Below are 18487 nucleotides of genomic sequence, written 5' to 3'. Positions count from 1 at the left end.
TTGAATACTTTAAACCCTGTTCAGTAAATTCGAAGCAGGGAAAATGAAGAAATTACTCAGTCCTACAAGGAGGCTATATGTGCTCATCTGTCCACTGTGGGTTGGTTTATTAGCAAAAATGCTCTAAAGCCCATGGCCAAGTTCGAGGATTCATGTCTCGTATATGCAGTTACTCTTCACATGGCAATTATGTACACACATTAAAGATGACTACGCAAATCGGGATAACCTGTCATCCTCACCCACATGAGCTGCTAATCCCTGCATGTGCAACTGATTGATATGTTGATGAATGTGCTTCTCACATCGGCCTGTTGTCAGTTCCAACAGTTATAAGCGGGCTCTGCAGAGGAAATGGTTTGCAGCTTCATTCCAGTTATTTATATTCTAATTAACCACATGAACAATTTCAAGGCCTCCTGACACTTGCACGACTTTAATGCATGCACTGTCGTGCAGGAGAGTAAACTCATCATTAACAGGTGTAGACTGAACGTGAGGGGGCATCGGTAGGCCAACTGCGCAAAGAGAATTTCGAAATGCTCCAAAAAATCTTTCACGCATAAATGTCGTGCAACAAACGTGAAGTGGTAGGGAACGTTGCGCAATCTACTCGCCAACACTACATGCAGCTCGTCAAGTTGAGTAAAGAAAAAGTGAAGTGTGAGTGGTCAGCGCACTGCATCACAGTGCAGCTTGTCTGAACGATTATAATGAGATGTTACATCTATCACAAAGATATTTTTACAGCTGCCCACAAGAAGGAAAGAACATGCAACTGTTTTACCAAGCCATGACAATGTAAACATACAAATAATTGTCTTTTTAGACAGCTCCAAATGTGTTGTCCCCTTCATTCAGCGCACGTGCAAGAAAAGCAGTGGCTGGAGCGCTCCTCTGTCATTCAGGAAGCGAGTCGAGCCACATTCAACAGCCAACTCGAAGAGAAAATGATTAATCCACTACGAAATAATTATTTTACAGACGCAGTGTCCAGCGCACAGCACGTGGCATCCAGTGGAACAAAGCACGGCATCCAGCTGGGAACACATCGTCCCGACGATGTGTGTGCAAAAGTCGTGCAAGTGTCAGGGGGCCTTCAGTGTGCAAAAAGCTTTTTAGTTGCTGAAAGGAAGGATGATGAGAGTACAAGCAATCCACTAAATCATGGCAACAGCAATACTGGTTTTGGAAGAGAACAATAAGGTGAGTGTTCCTATAATTGGACAGACAACCATAAATTTGAACTGGAACTGTCTGAAGACTGACCCAAAGGGCATCAGGTCAGAGTTTGTTGCCAACACCACACCAAATATGAAGGAAATCTATCGGGGAGTTTCTGGGTTCTTTCTGAAACATACTTTATGCCCCACAGTGTGTTTTAGGTGCATTAGAGTGACTTCAGGAACTGTAATTCACATGAAGTTATGATACACTTCAGGTAATGACACGCTGTAAACGTGAGTTTATGACAGTTCAGTCTGGGAGTCTGGGTTTGGTCACTTATGGCCTGTTATTAACCAGGTCAGGACATGAACCTGAGCAGCTAACTAGACACAAGCCCACATTGTGCAGTATGTTAAATAAAAATCAGACTGAAGAAGTTGACTTTGCTGTGGAAAAATGACAAATTATTAGTATAGGGGTGTGATGGGATCTTGATACGTGTACATCATGTGTCAGCTAAAAAATAAATAATGACTAGTCAATGTCTATTAAGAAAAACTTGTTAACTAGTAAAAACCAGTAGTTTTGAAACCTCTAGAAGCCAGATGGATGAGTTTATGGTAAAACCATTTACAGTCCTTGCATAATGTTCAGCCTTTTACTGAATATGATAAATCCACAGCGGTGTAGGGATGCAGGTCTTCTGAAATGAAACATTTGTTGGATCTAGTTATTCTATTTGAATGTTCAGAATTGGCTGAAATTTGTTAAAGCAAAGCAGAATAAAATAATTCAAGTCTTGCAATGTTTTTATCTTTTGTAAGAGCCACAACTTGAGACAATTTAATTTAAATATGACATGCACTTCATATTTCATTATTTTGTTATATTTGATGTTATTTGTTACATATTAGTCATAAATAATGTTTAAAACACATTTACTCTGCAGCATGTTTATTATTTGACGAATCTGCTGATGTATAATGTAATTTAGTGTAGTTGTCTTCTTAAACGTGCAGTCATTAAATGCAAAGATTCTGGCTTTTAGGTTATGAGTTGGTAAGAAAATGCTAGTTAACTTTCCAGCCGCTGGTGTCCGCGCTAGTGGTCTTCACAGATCTATGCTCAAACACACAGCAGGATGACACCTCGTGCAGACAGGAGACGGAGGACAAAACAGAGACATTATTTAAAAAAAGATTTGAGCTTTTGAATGTGAGGACGTCCCGTCAGCATGAACTCTGCTGAATGCAACATATTTTGGAAACATTTTCAAAGCGTAAGAGCTTGTTGACAAAAACTGAGATTTTATTTCAGTTTTTATTTCATGCAAAACATTTTAGTCTCATCTTTTTCTTCAACAGTAATGCATCGTAATTACATCTTAGTCAGCTTTTTACAACACTGACATAGTATAGTCGTCTCCTTTTCATCATGAAAAAAAAAAGGTCATTAACACTACATCACTAAACTTTTCTTTATAAAAAAGTGCTAAAATATCATCTTGTTGTTGTAAAGCTAACACTGTATGTGCACTGCATGCATTGTATGTATTGTTTCTTCTCATGAGCTAAGTGCATCGTCACACCCCTGCAAATTATGAAATGAAGTAAGTATAAACATTACACTGGCATCAGCTTTTGTTATATAAATTGATGTCAACATACGTCAATGCACTTTCTAGTCAAAAGTTGGGCAATCATTGTATTAAACCTCATTAAATTATGGTTACCATAGTGACAATGGGTTGTTTAAAATGAGGGGGGGGGGGGGGGGGTTCCAGAGTTAATGGAAAACTTGGTGTTTTCCATTAACTCTTATGTAAATACACACATTGACTTAAAAGTAAAAGCTGTGAGACTTGTTCGTGCCCCTTGGTGTGTGTGTGTGTGTGTGTGTATGTCCTACCCCTCTTTGCTGGACAGGTCAAGGTGTTTGTGGGCATCCAGCAGGACATCTTTAAAGAAGCGTAGCCTCTTGCGCTCGGCCTCCTGGGTAATGTCAAACACCTGCTCCATATCCTCCATGTAGCGAGGATTACAGCGGTTCAGCTCCTCCAGGGACTTTTTGTAACGATCCTTTGCCTGGTGCAAACACACAACAGCTTAGGCATGAGATGAAATACAAAAATTACAACACTGCATATCTATATTATGACTGTCACATAAAATATAATAAGTGATGCCTGCATGTCTTATGGATTTATGTTTATCTAATGTCCAGTGATCATGATGACAGTTTTTTAGCCACAGAGGAAATGGTAACAGCTGTAGAATGTGGTTGAGTAGTTGTGAAAAATATGCTTGGATTTTGTACAAAACCCATCATAATCCAGGGCAGTAGGAAATGGGAAAAGTCTTTTTTTCCCCATTGTTGTTCATTTGCATCCTCAATATTTTCTTTTTGACACTCAATTAACAACAGTAACACCAATTAAGTGTCTGATCATTTGTTTTGATTTTGGACATGTTTTGATTTTGGACTGACTACTCAGCACAACTGGCCGGCAGCTAGGAATTAAGATTAAGCAACTAAGTGCTATATACATATACATACATACACATATTATATATACATATACATACATACACATATTATATACATACATACACATATTATATATATATATATATATATATATATATATATATATCCATGCTACAGGTCACTTTAAAGACATTTTTGCCTGTTCAGTGATTTACTTTGAGTGTTGCTGACTGCCTGTCCCATTAGATTAATTAGCCAGTTGACCTGTGACTGTGTTTGTGTTCTAAATCACTAATGCCCCAATTAAATTTGTTCTGCAATTGCATGAAATGACCCCAAAGACATCTCAAAATAGAGCCGAGGTTGTAAAACCCCATAGTTTCCTCTTAAGGATGCAAGGTGGCTTATGTAAACATGGACATAAAACCAAACTACAGGGTTCACACACTAAATCCAACCGGCTAAATTTCAACAGAATATTGATCAGTCCTACATCTCTTTATAATTAACCAAAATGCAAAACAATGTTTAATGCCAAAGTTTTCTGTTTTTTTTTTTCCCTTTTCTTTTTTTTTTTTTTTTTTTTTTTAAACTACTGTCAGCATTCTTAAAACACCATAATGGATTTGATGCTGTCATCAAATATGTCACTGTTAGAACTCTGTGTACTGACTGATCTTAAATTTGTCTCAGGATTTCATTGTTCTGGATTCATAGTTTCCCTCTTGGGGAGCTGGCAGAGATCTTTGCTGTTGTTGGGTTTGAGCTGTGAAAAATAGCTGAGCACTGCAGAGACAAGTCTGTTCACGTTTGATGACAACAAACCTTTTTTGGACTCACTAACACACCCAGACTGACAAGGAGACTTTGCCAAGTAGTGTGTGTGTGTGTGTGTGTGTGTGTGTGTGTGTGTGTGTGTGTGTATATAAGCGTATTAGACGGGATTTATACTTTCTCAGCTTCTTGACTGCAGCGCTCCACTCGGGTCGTGTATTTGCGAACTTCCTCCTGGGACTTGGAGGGGTCAGCTTTGGCGTGCGTTTCCCTAGTAACTGCCGTCCATTCCTCCTTCTTGGTCTGATGGTAGCTCTTCTTATTGGACTCCACCTTAACACACACACACACACACACACACACACAATATATAACATTTGTATAACCACAACTCCAAAATTGAGGCAACCCCAGAATTTTGGCATCAAATTGCTACAACAAGATTCAACAACTCACCACATACAGTAACATTGCTCGTTCAACTCAGTTGTGAACATAATATACACCTGTGAATTTGCAGTAATATCTCATCACAGACTGTCTGAATACCACCAAACCTTTGAGTTGACAGCCGTCTACACTGTTTAAAATGGATCCTCTTATAATAGCTAGCAACTAATATAAGGGCAATTCCAGGAGACGATCAAGTCCGTTCCCACTTTCAACGGTTTTGCATCTGAAGCTTTGAACAAAATTAAAATATTAAACTACTTGTTGGCATTGCAAAAACTGTACTAAGCACATTTTTGTAGCAGGATTAGTTGATTTAAACAGCTGAAGCAGGTCTCACCTCCTTCAGTTTACGGACCCAAGCTTTCTGGGCCTTGCGGAAGCCATCGTCTGCCTCCTTGGTCTCCTTGAAGCCTCCCATCATCTGCTTGTGGAAAGCATCTTTCTGCCAGTTGCGCACCTTCTCACTGTCTTCACCGGCTAGCCGATCTCGCAGTTCCAAATGCAGATCGCTAAGCCGGTCAGCTGCCTGCATGAAGGCATGCCATGCCTTCTCCAGCGTACCATACTGAGGACCTTTCAACAAATAAGAGTAAAGCTTAAAAGACCAATTTATTGTTTAACTTTGTGAAATAAGCAATGGCATCTTAGATTAAGAAATACTTCCTGCCAAAACCACAAATGAGAAAATTCTGTATTTGTGTTTTGTTGTGCTACCTGTTCCGGTTTGAAGCAAGAAGGGCTCATTTGAAAAAAATTTACATGAATCAATAATATAAGCAATACTACATATATATTATAGAAAATGTAAACATATCAATCAATCAATTTTTTTTTTTATATAGCGCCAAATCACAACAAACAGTTGCCCCAAGGCGCCTTATATTGTAAGGCAAGGCCATACAATAATTATGTAAAACCCCAACGGTCAAAATGACCCCCTGTGAGCAAGCACTTGGCTACAGTGGGAAGGAAAAACTCCCTTTTAACAGGAAGAAACCTCCAGCAGAACCAGGCTCAGGGAGGGGCAGTCTTCTGCTGGGACTGGTTGGGGCTGAGGGAGAGAACCAGGAAAAAGACATGCTGTGGAGGGGAGCAGAGATCGATCACTAATGATTAAATGCAGAGTGGTGCATACAGAGCAAAAGAGAAAGAAACAGTGCATCGTGGGAACCCCCAGCAGTCTACGTCTATAGCAGCATAACTAAGGGATGGTTCAGGGTCACCTGATCCAGCCCTAACTATAAGCTTTAGCAAAAAGGAAAGTTTTAAGCCTAATCTTAAAAGTAGAGAGGGTGTCTGTCTCCCTGATCTGAATTGGGAGCTGGTTCCACAGGAGAGGAGCCTGAAAGCTGAAGGCTCTGCCTCCCATTCTACTCTTACAAACCCTAGGAACTACAAGTAAGCCTGCAGTCTGAGAGCGAAGCGCTCTATTGGGGTGATATGGTACTACGAGGTCCCTAAGATAAGATGGGACCTGATTATTCAAAACCTTATAAGTAAGAAGAAGAATTTTAAATTCTATTCTAGAGTTAACAGGAAGCCAATGAAGAGAGGCCAATATGGGTGAGATATGCTCTATCCTTCTACTCCCCGTTAGTACTCTAGCTGCAGCATTTTGAATTAACTGAAGGCTTTTTAGGGAACTTTTAGGACAACCTGATAATAATGAATTACAATAGTCCAGCCTAGAGGAAATAAATGCATGAATTAGTTTTTCAGCATCACTCTGAGACAAGACCTTTCTAATTTTAGAGATATTGCGTAAATGCAAAAAAGCAGTCCTACATATTTGATTAATATGCGCTTTGAATGACATATCCTGATCAAAAATGACTCCAAGATTTCTCACATATAATATAGAGTGACAGTCTGTGTGGGTATTTGCCCCGTCCATGCCAAAAGAACAGGACATCAGATCCTCTACAGACTCCCTGCAGGTAGTGAACCCACATGGAGAAGACACTGTTGTTTCTTTGGGCTGAGCCGAACAAATCCCACAATGGTAGACCGGGCAACCAGGCCCACGCCTGCAAGATTTCATCCCCTCCTTCCCAAGCCGGTATCCCTGTTCAGGCGAGGTGACGCCATCCTTATTTGTGTCTGCCATAAAGATTTGCCTATCTGGGAGAGACTTGCAGTACAGCCACTTCTTCTGAAGATGCTCCCTGGCAATCTCCCTAAGAAGGTCTTCCAGGCACGTCCAGCTGGGAGGAGGGTCCGGGGAAGACCCAGGACATGCCGGACAGATTATATTTGAAAGTGACTTTGGAACACCTTGGCATACCCCAGGAAGAGTTACAGGACTTGGCCAAGGATAGAGAAGTGTGGGATGAGCTGCTTGCTCTGCTGCCACTGTGACCCGGACTCAGATAAACGGCTGAAAATGAATGAAATAAACAAATTACAATTGCAACACGACTTGTTTTGTGTCTTTTGAATTCGATTCTTAATTATTTATATCCTCACCATTCGAAAGAAGCCACACCCAAATGTTGAAAACTTTCTTTGGACTGGTCACAAAAAAGTTTATTCTAAAATGTGTCATTTTATTACAAAACACAATGCTAAAGATGCAGATACAGAGCTGCTGCCCATGAAAACTACCATAAACCGCCTCCAGTGACATTTCAGTGAATTTTGCAGTACATCCAACCAGCCTCACAACGCAGTGTAGCCAGTGTTTGGATTTTTTTTTTTTTTTTTGAAATTATCTTTTTATTTGGAGATACATGTTATAAAACATCCAAATACAAATACAACCACATTTTTTTTAAACTGTTATGTTATAGTAATTTCTTTTTCCAAAGGTTTATAACGGCCATATGGCTGGTCCATTTCCTTTTGTTTTAACACCGTAGAGGGTGAAAGGAAGAACTCAGCCACATGGGGTGTGCAGCCAGTACATTCTGAGTGCCAGTCCCAAGTCTGTATAAATGAGGAGGGTTGCGTCAGGAAGGGCATCCGGCGTAAAACAAGCCAACCGAACTATGCAGACTCAGAATCAAATTCCCATACCGGATCGGTCGTGGCCCGGGTTAACAACGTCCGGCACCGGTGCTATTGCCCAACAGGGTGCCGGTGGAAATTGGGCTACTGCTGGGCGAAGACGACGAAGAAGAGGAGGAAAACGTTGCCACAAACAGCGGGAGAAGAAGAAAACTAGAAGGGTGGAAATGAGAGTGGGGACTTTGAATGTTGGTAGTATGACTGGTAAAGGGAGAGAGCTGGCTGATATGATGGAGAGGAGAAAGGTAAACATATTGTGTGTGCAAGAGACCAAGTGGAAGGGAAGTAAGAGGAGGAGCATCGGCGGTGGGTACAAGTTGTTGTACTATGGTGAGGACAGGAAGAGAAATGGTGTTGGGGTCATTTTAAAGGAAGAGTATGTTAAAAGTGTGTTGGAGGTTAAGTGAGTGTCTGACAGGGTGATGAGTGTGAAGTTGGAAATTGAAGGGGTGATGATGAATATCATCAGTGCATATGCCCCACAGGTAGGTTGTGAGATGAAGGAGAAAGAAGATTTCTGGAGTGTGTTAGATGAGGTGGTGGAGAGTGTGCCCAAGCATGAAAGAGTGGAGATAGGAGCAGACTTCAATGGGCATGTTGGTGAAGGGAACAGAGGTGATGAGGAAGTAATGGGTAGATATGGTATCAAGGATAGGAATGGGGAAGGACAGATGGTAGTTGATTTTGCAAGAAGGATGGAAATGGCTGGGGTGAATACCTACTTTAAGAAAAGGGAGGAGCACAGGGTAACATATAAGAGTGGAGGAAGGTGCACACAGGTGGACTACATTCTTTATAGGAGATGCAAGCTAAAAGAAATCACAGACTGTAAGGTGGTAGCAGGAGAGAGTGTCACTAGACAGCACAGGATGGTTGTTTGCAGGATGACTTTAGAGGTAAAGAAGAAGAAGAGAGTGAGAGCTCAACAAAGGATCAGATGGTGGAAGCTCAAGGAGGAAGACTGTTGAGTGAAATTTAGCGAGCAGGTGAGAGAAGCACTGGTTGGAGCGGAAGCAATTTTGGACAACTGGAAAAGTACTGCAGATGTGGTGAGGGAGACAGCTAGGACAGTACTGGGTATGACATCTGGACAGTGGAAGGAAAACAAGGAGACGTGGTGGTGGAATGAAGAGGTCCAGGAAAGCATAAGGAGAAAGAGGTTGGAGAAAAAGTATTGGAATAGTCGGAGAGATGAAGAAAGTAGACAGGAGTACAAGGAGATGCGGCGTAAGGCGAAAAGAGAAGTGGCAAAAGCAAAGGAAAAGGCATATTGCGAGCTGTACAAGAAGTTGAATAGTAAGGAAGGAGAAAAGGACTTGTACCGATTGGCCAGACAAAGGGACAGAGCTGGAAAGGATGTGCAGCAGGTTAGGGTGGTAAAAGATGCACATGGTAATGTGCTGACAAGTGAGGAGTGTGTGCTGAGAAGGTGGAGGGAATATTTTGAAGAGTTGATGAATAAAGAAAATGAGCGAGAGAAAAGGCTGGATGATGTGGTGAGAGTAAATCAGGAAGTACAAGAGATTAGCAAGGATGAAGTGAGGGCTGCTATGAAGAGGATGAAGAGTGGAAAGGCAGTCGGTCCAGATGACATTCCAGTGGAGGCATGGAAGTGTTTAGGAGAGATGGCAGTAGAGTTTCTAACCAGCTTGTTTAATAAAATCTTGGAAAGTGAGAGCATGCCTGAGGAGTGGAGACGAAGTGTGCTCGTTCCTATTTTCAAGAACAAGGGTGATGTGCAGAGCTGCAGTAACTACAGAGGCATAAAGCTGATCAGCCACAGCATGAAGTTATGGGAAAGAGTAGTAGAAGCTAGGCTTAGAAAACAGGTGAAGATCTGTGAGCAGCAATATGGTTTCATGCAGAGAAAGAGCACTACAGATGCAATGTTTGCTCTGAGAATACTGTTGGAAAAGTACAGAGAAGGACAGAAAGAGTTACATTGTGTGTTTGTGGACTTAGAAAAAGCTTATGATAGGGTGCCAAGAGAAGAGTTGTGGTATTATATGAGGAAGTCTGGAGTGGGAGAGAAGTATGTTAGGGTAGTGCAGGACATGTACAAGAATAGTGTGACAGCGGTGAGATGCGCAGTCGGAATGACAGACTCATTCAAGGTGGAGGTGGGATTACACCAAGGATCAGCTCTGAGTCCTTTCTTGTTTGCAGTGGTGATGGACAGGTTGACGGATTAGATCAGACAGGAGTCCCCATGGACTATGATGTTTGCAGATGACATTGTGATCTGTAGTGAGAGTAGAGAGCAAGTTGAGTCTAGTCTGGAGAAGTGAAGATATGCTTTGGAGAGAAGGGGAATGAAAGTCAGTAGAAGCAAGACTGAGTACATGTGTGTGAATGAGAGGGAGCCCAGTGAAATAGTGCAGTTACAAGGAGTAGAAGTAGTGAAAGTAGATGAGTTTAAATATTTGGGGTCAACTGTTCAAAGTAATGGAGAGTGTGGTAGAGAGGTGAAGAAGAGAGTGCAGGCAGGGTGGAGTGGGTGGAGAAAGGTGGCAGGAGTGATTTGTGACCAAAGAATATCAGCAAGGGTGAAGGGGAAAGTTTACAAAACAGTAGTGAGACCAGCTATGTTGGAGACAAAGTCAGAGAGGCGAGATTGAGATGGTTTGGACATGTGCAGAGGAGGGACCCAGGGTATATAGGGAGAAGGATGCTGAGGATGGAGCCACCAGGCAGGAGGAGAAGAGGGAGACCAAAGAGGAGGTTCATGGATGTGCTGAGAGAGGACATGCAGGTGGTTGGTGTGACACAGGAAGATACAGAGGACAGGGTGAGATGGAAACGATTGATCTGCTGTGGCGACCCCTAACGGGAACAGCTGAAAGACAAAGAAGAAGAGGGTGAAAGGAAGAAGGGGGGGGGGGGGGGCAGGACATGTTCAGTTGAACTATTTACATCCAGAGGGGTTATAAAACAACAGTCAAAAACGAGTAAAATACTTTTCAAAGAGTATCTGCAGTATTTTAGTTTCATTTAGTTATCTTAGTCACTGAGATACTGTTGAAGACTTGAAGACCAAAAAAAAAAAAACACCCTGTGTAATGGATGAGAGGTTGCCGTTCCCTTAGTTCACTATCGTGACAAAGTCTGGTCTTCGAGGTCTAATAAAATGTACCCATCCTTTCCAGTTTTTCATAAAAATGTCCATCTTTAGATTCAAAGAAAAGGTAACCTTTTCCAAAATGTATATTTCCATTGTCACATCTATCCAATTATTAAGTGTAGGTCCGGTTTGCAGCCTCCATCTCTTAGTTAAAGCCTTTTTCCCTGCTGCCAGCAACACCCCTATCAGATACTTATCTTTAGCCATCAGTCTTGGTGGGATAAGTCCTAAGTACATGGTTTTGAAGTCGAATGGTATCCATGTATTGAGGACTTCCTGTATTGCATTATGTACATCTTTCCAGTCATTTTGTATTTTTGGACAATCCAAAAAAACATGATAGTGATTCACAGTCTGACATCCACAGCCTCGCCAGCAGAGAGCATTATTATTGTTTTGGTGCACCTTCATGACTGGGGTGATGAAGTATCGGGTTATAGTTTTCCAACAGAATTCCTTCCATGCATGAGATTTTGTAATTTTCCATTGGAGTGTGCAAATGTCTTCCCATTCTTTATCTGTTATTGTTATGTTTCCTTCCCTTTCCCATTTAACTTGTATACTCGTATATTTTGTTGAGTTAGTTCTAAGTTCTGTAGACTCTTATACAGTCGGGAGATAATCCCTCTCTCTATGTTCGATTTGTATGCATCAATAAATAATTGAACAAATGGTTTACTGGCCTCTCTACCATCCCTATTTTTTATTTTTTGATTATAATAATGTCGTAATTGGAGGTATCTATAGAAATCTTGTCTTTGTAATGAGAAATTATCCTTTAGACTTTGAAAACTCATAAGAGTATCCTTCTGTATAATACTGGACATTGATGTGATGCCTTTTTCAGTCCAATCCTTGAATCTATCATCAAATTTGTTTGGTATGAAATCTGAATCAAAAGCACACCAACTTAAAATTCTAACCTCCTCATTCAGTTTATATTTTCTAATTAATGATTTCCATGTTTTGAGAGGAGTTCACCCATGGATTTTCGAGTCTATCTATATATTGCTGTAAGTTTTTATCCGGTAGTACGGCCTGTATATGTAGGTCAGGTATCAGACTGCACTCAATATCTTTCCATTGTGCCTTGTAGGAGGGGTTGCACCAACAGAGCAACGCTCTCATTTGTGCTGAGACATAATATTTTTCCAAGCATGGTAGGCCCCATCCCCCCTTCTGTTTAGGTAGCTGTAACGTTTTATATTGGGTTCTGGGTTTTTTCCCTTGCCACATAAATCTTGATATTATTTTATCCCATTCTCCAGTTTGTTTTCTTGTAATTAAGATTGGTAACGTTTGAAATAGGTAAAGGAACCTCGGTAATATATTAATTTTTATTGTTTCAATTCTTGCGCTCAGACTCAGAATGGGTATAAGATTCCACCTCCTAAGATCCTCCTTAATCTTACAAAGCAGAGGTTCATAATTTTTCTCATAAAGTTTTGTCAAATCTTTAGGTAGGTTTACTCCCAGGTATTTAAAGGATTCTGTTTTCCATCTTAGAGGGTATTTTCTTTTCATTTTTCACATGGACTGAAGTTGTATGCTAGAGTTTCAGTTTTATTGACATTTAGTTTATACCCTGACATAGAACCTAAGTTATTTAAGAAAGTCAAAGCCTCCGGCAAGGATGTCTCAGGGTTTTTAAGATACAGGAGGACATCATCTTCATAGCATGCTATTTTATGTTCAGTTTTGTTGATATAAATTCCCTTAATTTTAACATTCTGTCTAATGTGTTGGGCTAGCGGTTCTAGGAATAGGGCAAAAAGGAGTGGAGACCAGGCACATCCCTGCCTCACTCCTCTCTCTAAGGTGAGTGGTTTGGATAGGTAGCCGTTTATTTTAATTCTTGCCGTAGGATTGTTATAAATAACTTTGATGCTGTTTACCATCATTTCATTAAAACCAAATTTAATTAGGACCTTAAAGAGGTATTGCCAGCTGACAGAGTCAAAGGCTTTTTCTGCATCTAGACTTAGGATTAAGGCCTTTATCTTATATTGTTTAATGTGGTCCATAATGTGCAGGGTGCATCTTATGTTGTCTTGTGTGAGTCGTGCGTGTATAAAACCTGTCTGATCATTGTGAATTAGGGTGGGCAACATTTTTTCCATTCTTCGGGCCATTATCGATGTGTATATGCGGTAATCAACATTGAGTATCGAAATTGGTCTGTAAGATCCGCACTCGAGTTTATCTTTCCCCTCTTTATGTATGAGGGAAATAATGGCTTCTTTCCAGGATGGCGGGGTCTCTGCTTTTTTCAGTGCCCAGTTACATGCAGTTAGCAATATAGGCATAAGTTCTACCTTAAATGTCTTGTACGATTCGGTTGTAAACCCATCACTACCTGGTGATTTATTGCTTTTTAATCTGTTTACTGCGTCTGATAGTTCTTTTGGGGTTATTTCTGTACTTAGAATTTTATTTTGTTCCTCTGTCATAACTGGTAGATCTAGAGTTTCTAGAAATGAGTCAATCTGATCTCCTTGAGTTTCTGTTGTTCTAGAATAAAGCCGCTTGTAGAATGATTCGAAAGCTGCTTTGATCTGTTCTTGTTTGCTTTCAATGCTATTTTTTCATGGGTCTTGAATTCTATATATCATATTGCTTGCATATTGCTTTTTCCGTTTCCAGGCCAGTAATTTTATGAATTTAGGCCCATTTTCATAAAATCTTTGTCTAGTAAAGAGCATTTTCTTCTCAATTTCCTGTGTATACATTAGATTAATTTCATTTCTAACTTTTTTTATTTTTTGCAGTGTATGTGAGTCTTGATTTAGTGCATGGTAGCTTTCCATTTGTTTTAATTGTTTTTGTAGGTCAAGCAGTTTTCCTTGGCATAATTTATTTTTGAGCGAGGACATAGCTATGATCTTACCCCGTAGAACAGCCTTTGCTGCATCCCATATCATAAGTGGTGAGGTTTCTCCATTAGCATTTTCTTTTATATACATTTGAATTTAATTTGTCATTTGCTTCTTGAATAGTGGGTCATTGAGGAGGCTGGAGTTAAACCGCCATGTTGTATTCCTCTTGCAACTTTCCAGATTGAGGGTGAGGTATATTGGGGCATGATGACTTAGGTCCATTGTGCCAATTTCTGAGTCTACAATCCTTGACTTGTCTCGGGCTAATATGATGAAGTAATCAATTCTGGTGTATACTGAATGGGCGGTGGAATAGTGTGTGTATTGTTTAGCAGAGGGGAACATTTCTCTCCATATGTCGATTAATCCTACTTCATTCATCAAGTCTTTAAATTTCTTACTTATTGCTTTAGAGGCATATGAGGGGTTTGATACATCTAGCTTTGGTTGCAAATGTAGGTTTAAGTCTCCGCCACATATTAAAACCCCATCTGACTGACTCACTATCTTATCAACGATTTTTTTGTAGAACAAAAAATTACTTCCAGGGGGGGCATATATATTCAGTAGAGTGACATCTGTCCCTTCTAGTATGCCTCTAACCAAGATCAATCTGCCTTCTTTATCTTTCTGAACATAAGTCTGTTGAAAAGCCAGTTTGTTGGAAAGTAGACTAGCAAGACCTCTTTTGTGCTTAGCTTTATATGATGAAAAGAAAAGGTTTGAGACGCCCATTTTTCTTAGTTTCTCATGTTCTGTATCGTTTAAGTGTGTTTCTTGTAGATACACAATTTGTGCCTTCTCTTTTTTCATTTTCGACAGTATCTTACTACGTTTCACTGCATTCAATATTCCATTCACATTGAAGGAAACAAATTTCAGTTTCTGGTTAGCCATTTCCTTTTTTATCTGAGGTCAAAATATCTATATATCTATATATCTATATATATATATATATATATATATACACACACACACACACACACACACACACACACACACACATATGCTACAGGTCTTCCCTCTGGTGAAATATTGAAAAACACGTAAGTGAAAACATAACTAAAGCAGCTATTAACGTTGAACAAGCTGAACCAGTACAAAACATTAGCTTCAAAGAAAGGGAATTTGTTGAGTGATCCCTTAAATAGCCAGAGTATCTCTGGCTTTGGAGGGGAAGCCTCTTTAAACACCTGCAGGTAGAGGGCCCTCCCTGGGGGGTTAAGCCATAAAACATCCATTGCCTTTAAATAGTTGCTGTCAGCCTCCGACTAATTTTAGTATCTATTTATTTTGAGGAGATTGGGGGGGCATGTCTGAGACCTGTCTATCTACTCCTATTGAGGAGAGTATAATCTTTCTCTAGGTTAATAATATACTATTATTTATCGCAGCCTTTGCTTTTCATCAGTTTAGTTTTAAAATTTGAGCTGGTTAGAACCAAATGTTTCAGATTTTTTTGTCTCTTCTTATATTTCTTTCTTTTCCTTTTAATCATTTGAACTATTTTTAAGTGGAAGTTTGTCGTCTGAGATCTGCAACTTTTCTCTGATGCCGGTGCTCCGTGGTGAACCTCCGGTGTGCACCACTCGCCCTCCTCTCGCTGTGTGCCAGGGGTTCTGGTTCAGTTTCTCGAGTGGATCTTCTGGTGGGGGGACGGCTTTGACCGGGAGGCCCCTGGCCTCCATGTCGCTCGTGGCTTCGTTGATCGTGTGGTAGAGTCATGTCCCATCCTCATAGAAGACCCGCAGTTTGGCAGGATACGGTGTCTGGAAGCGAATTTTCCTCACTTTTAACATTCGTTTCACCTTATTGTATTCCTTCCTCTTATTCAGGATGGCTGTAGGGTAGTCGTGATCAAAGTATATTCTCTGGTCGTCCAGGCGAATTTCCTTCTTTTCCCAGGCTCTGCGAAGGACTTCTTTTGCTTTATATCCATGAAATTTAATTACAATCGATCGGGGTCTGTCTGTAGCGGCGGGTTTCGTGAGAAGAAAAAGAGGGAAAATCCAGCTTTTCTCGAAGAAGCGTCTCAATAAAAGTCATCATCGAGTTTCCCTCTTTTTCTTCTGGAACATACAGTCTGATATTCTCCCTTCTTGTTCTTCCCTTCTGATTAATTAGTTTCTCTTCATGCTGCCGCTGAATCTTTAACATGTTTCTTATCACTTCCTCGACTGTTAGCAGCCTAGCTTCAGCACTGTCAATGCGCTCCTCCGCTTCTTCAATCCTCTGGTTTGTTTTGTTAATCTCGTTTTTAATATCGTCCAATTGCTGACCGTTCTCTTTTTGGAACTCCAGTATTTCTTGTAGAATCCGTTCCATATTCACCTTTGGTCTTTCAGTGCTTCTCTGTCGTCCGCCGTCTTTAGCATTAGCACCTGCTTCTGTAGCTTGTCTTTCCTCGTCGTTTTCATTGAACTCCGCTGCGTTTTTCTTACTTTTTGCCCTCATCTCCATTGTTACGCCGCTATCCAATTGTTTTGGTATGCTCTTGTGGTTATTCTCTAGTTAGCAGGGCGTTTTAGTATTTTGGTCGGAGGAGACCATGTTTTATGCTGCCATCTCGGTGGTGGCGGAAACCAGAAGCCCCCAGTGTTTGGATTTTAAGTGGTACACCAGCCCAAGACCACCAAATCCACCTTCACTTGAGAGATCGTCTGAGACATACTGATCTGATGCAACAGATAGCTTGAACAACTGAAGAATTTCTGCACAAATTGTCAAAAAAACCATCTCAGGGGTGAGATGAGTGCCCATTGTCATCACCGGGAATGCTGAAACTGAGAGCAGTTCCTCGGCATAGCCAACTTGATTGGGAAGATACTTACTTCTGATGACGTATAACACTATGGAGAAGTGATCTTCACAGATGTTTGTTTACATTGCATGGGGCAGATGGCATACAGTGTATGGTGTCATGTGGTCGAGCAGTTTGCTGATGTCAACAGAGTGGAACACTTGTGGTGGCAGGGAAATGGTGGGTATAACATCTGGACAATGAAGCCACATGCATTTTGTTGATGGCAATTTGACAGCACAGAGATACTGTTACTATGATTCTGAGGGTCACTGTCAAGCCATTCAGCCACAGATATCATCCCATGTTGGCGAATGACAACTGATCAACTCATCCCATCTGCTCAAAGTGATGTTAATCACTGAAATCACCTGTTGGACTCAATAGCTGTGGAGAAAACCTGCAACCTCTTGGCCCTTTCTGGGATGTCTTTGGACACCACTGGTGTAAGATGATGAGATGTGTTAAATTTTTACATTAACTGAATTCCCTACAATGCACTGCAAATGAGACCCGCCCATGCCCTCTACTCCACCTGTACCCCTCCCCACCCTCATCCCCAGAATTATAGCTTACGTGATGACCCGGCTAAGGAATGCTAAATACTGTATTAGGTACTTGGTATAACTCAGTTCAACAACAGCTCAAATTACAACCTCTAAATGGACCTTAAAATAAATCAACATCTTTCTCAAACACATTCAATAATAAAATGGAGTAAAATATTCCTTATAACGAGAGGGTTTGCTGCACAACCACTGAATTATACTGCATCAGATTTATCTAGGTGTACCTAATAAATTGGCAAACGAGTGTCTGCTTACACAGACTTTTACAGAATTAAATCATTTTCAAATCATCTGTTTGAGTGGACAATTTTCACTGTGTTTAACATTTCCAATGTGCTTCTGCTTTTTGAAGATCAGTGTGGTCAGTAGCTTAAGGCCCTATGTCGACAGAACATTTTTCTCCCATGGGTGCCAGTCTTTTTTTCCCCCCTATTGCTCTGAATGAGGGAGTGCAAGCGGCCACATGCAGCCACCTCCAGAAAAAAAGCCACACCCATGCACACAAAACCAGTATTTGAAATGATTCAAAGGTACTTCTGATTCTCTCCTCCAGCTGAGTGTGTAGTGTTTTGAACTTGCCTTTCTCCACAATGATTCGCCATCGCTTCGCCCAGTCGCTGAGCTGCACAGAGTAGCTCTTCTCTATCTTTGCCCTCTCCTGGAAGCAGGTGATCAACTCATTGCAAAGGCGGTGCCCATCATCCACCCGTTTCACTGTTCTCTTGTAGTTTCCCGGCTGCACACATGGAAGAGACGCTTCAAATAATTCTGGCTTAAGGCATTACGACTGTTGCTCTTCTGCGCACAAATGCATGGAGCAGAAGTGGGCCATATGCCCTAAATTCAATCAGATTAGCACTTCACTGTTTTATTCAAGGACACTTCAACACTCATTTGGGGTCTTTAAACTCTTACTGCCTGTAGAAGTTTGAACTTAGTTTCTCACAGAATTTGATCAATTCTACAAATTTAACTGAACTTTGATCACTGTGTTAGATTGTGGCTCTGAATAATAAAATAAAGGTACTGTTGTTTTGCAGTTACCCCTTCAGAACTATGTCAAACTGAGCCTTTGTGTTCTACCTCCCAGAAGCTGTCCGAGCTCCCCAGCTCACTGAGGTCTCCGTTGGAAGACATTTTGGAGTCGGCCTTGCAGCACAGAATGATGGCGGCTCGAGAAGAAACTGCAGCGAGACAGAAATGGAGTTCATTTAAACATCAACAGCAGACATAT

At 40.9% G+C, this 18487-nt stretch overlaps 1 protein-coding gene across 2 annotated transcripts in view; it reads right to left on the bottom strand.

Annotated features, from left to right (window-relative positions):
- Positions 1 to 18487, bottom strand: part of pacsin3 (protein kinase C and casein kinase substrate in neurons 3) — an 82029-nt gene that overhangs the window by 25087 nt on the left and 38455 nt on the right. For both annotated transcript variants that reach the window (XM_034193192.1, XM_034193196.1), the window contains 5 exons: positions 18337 to 18437; positions 17833 to 17989; positions 5219 to 5454; positions 4606 to 4761; positions 3076 to 3251 (listed from right to left, as the gene is read on the bottom strand). In XM_034193192.1, the coding sequence (XP_034049083.1) occupies positions 3076 to 3251; positions 4606 to 4761; positions 5219 to 5454; positions 17833 to 17989; positions 18337 to 18390 (779 nt within the window). In that variant the 5' untranslated portion in view covers positions 18391 to 18437. The remainder of the gene's footprint in view (positions 1 to 3075; positions 3252 to 4605; positions 4762 to 5218; positions 5455 to 17832; positions 17990 to 18336; positions 18438 to 18487) is intronic.

The sequence above is a fragment of the Thalassophryne amazonica genome, chromosome 2, assembly GCF_902500255.1.
Source record: "Thalassophryne amazonica chromosome 2, fThaAma1.1, whole genome shotgun sequence".
Taxonomy (NCBI): domain Eukaryota; kingdom Metazoa; phylum Chordata; class Actinopteri; order Batrachoidiformes; family Batrachoididae; genus Thalassophryne; species Thalassophryne amazonica.
This window is presented reverse-complemented; position numbering and strand designations above follow the sequence as displayed.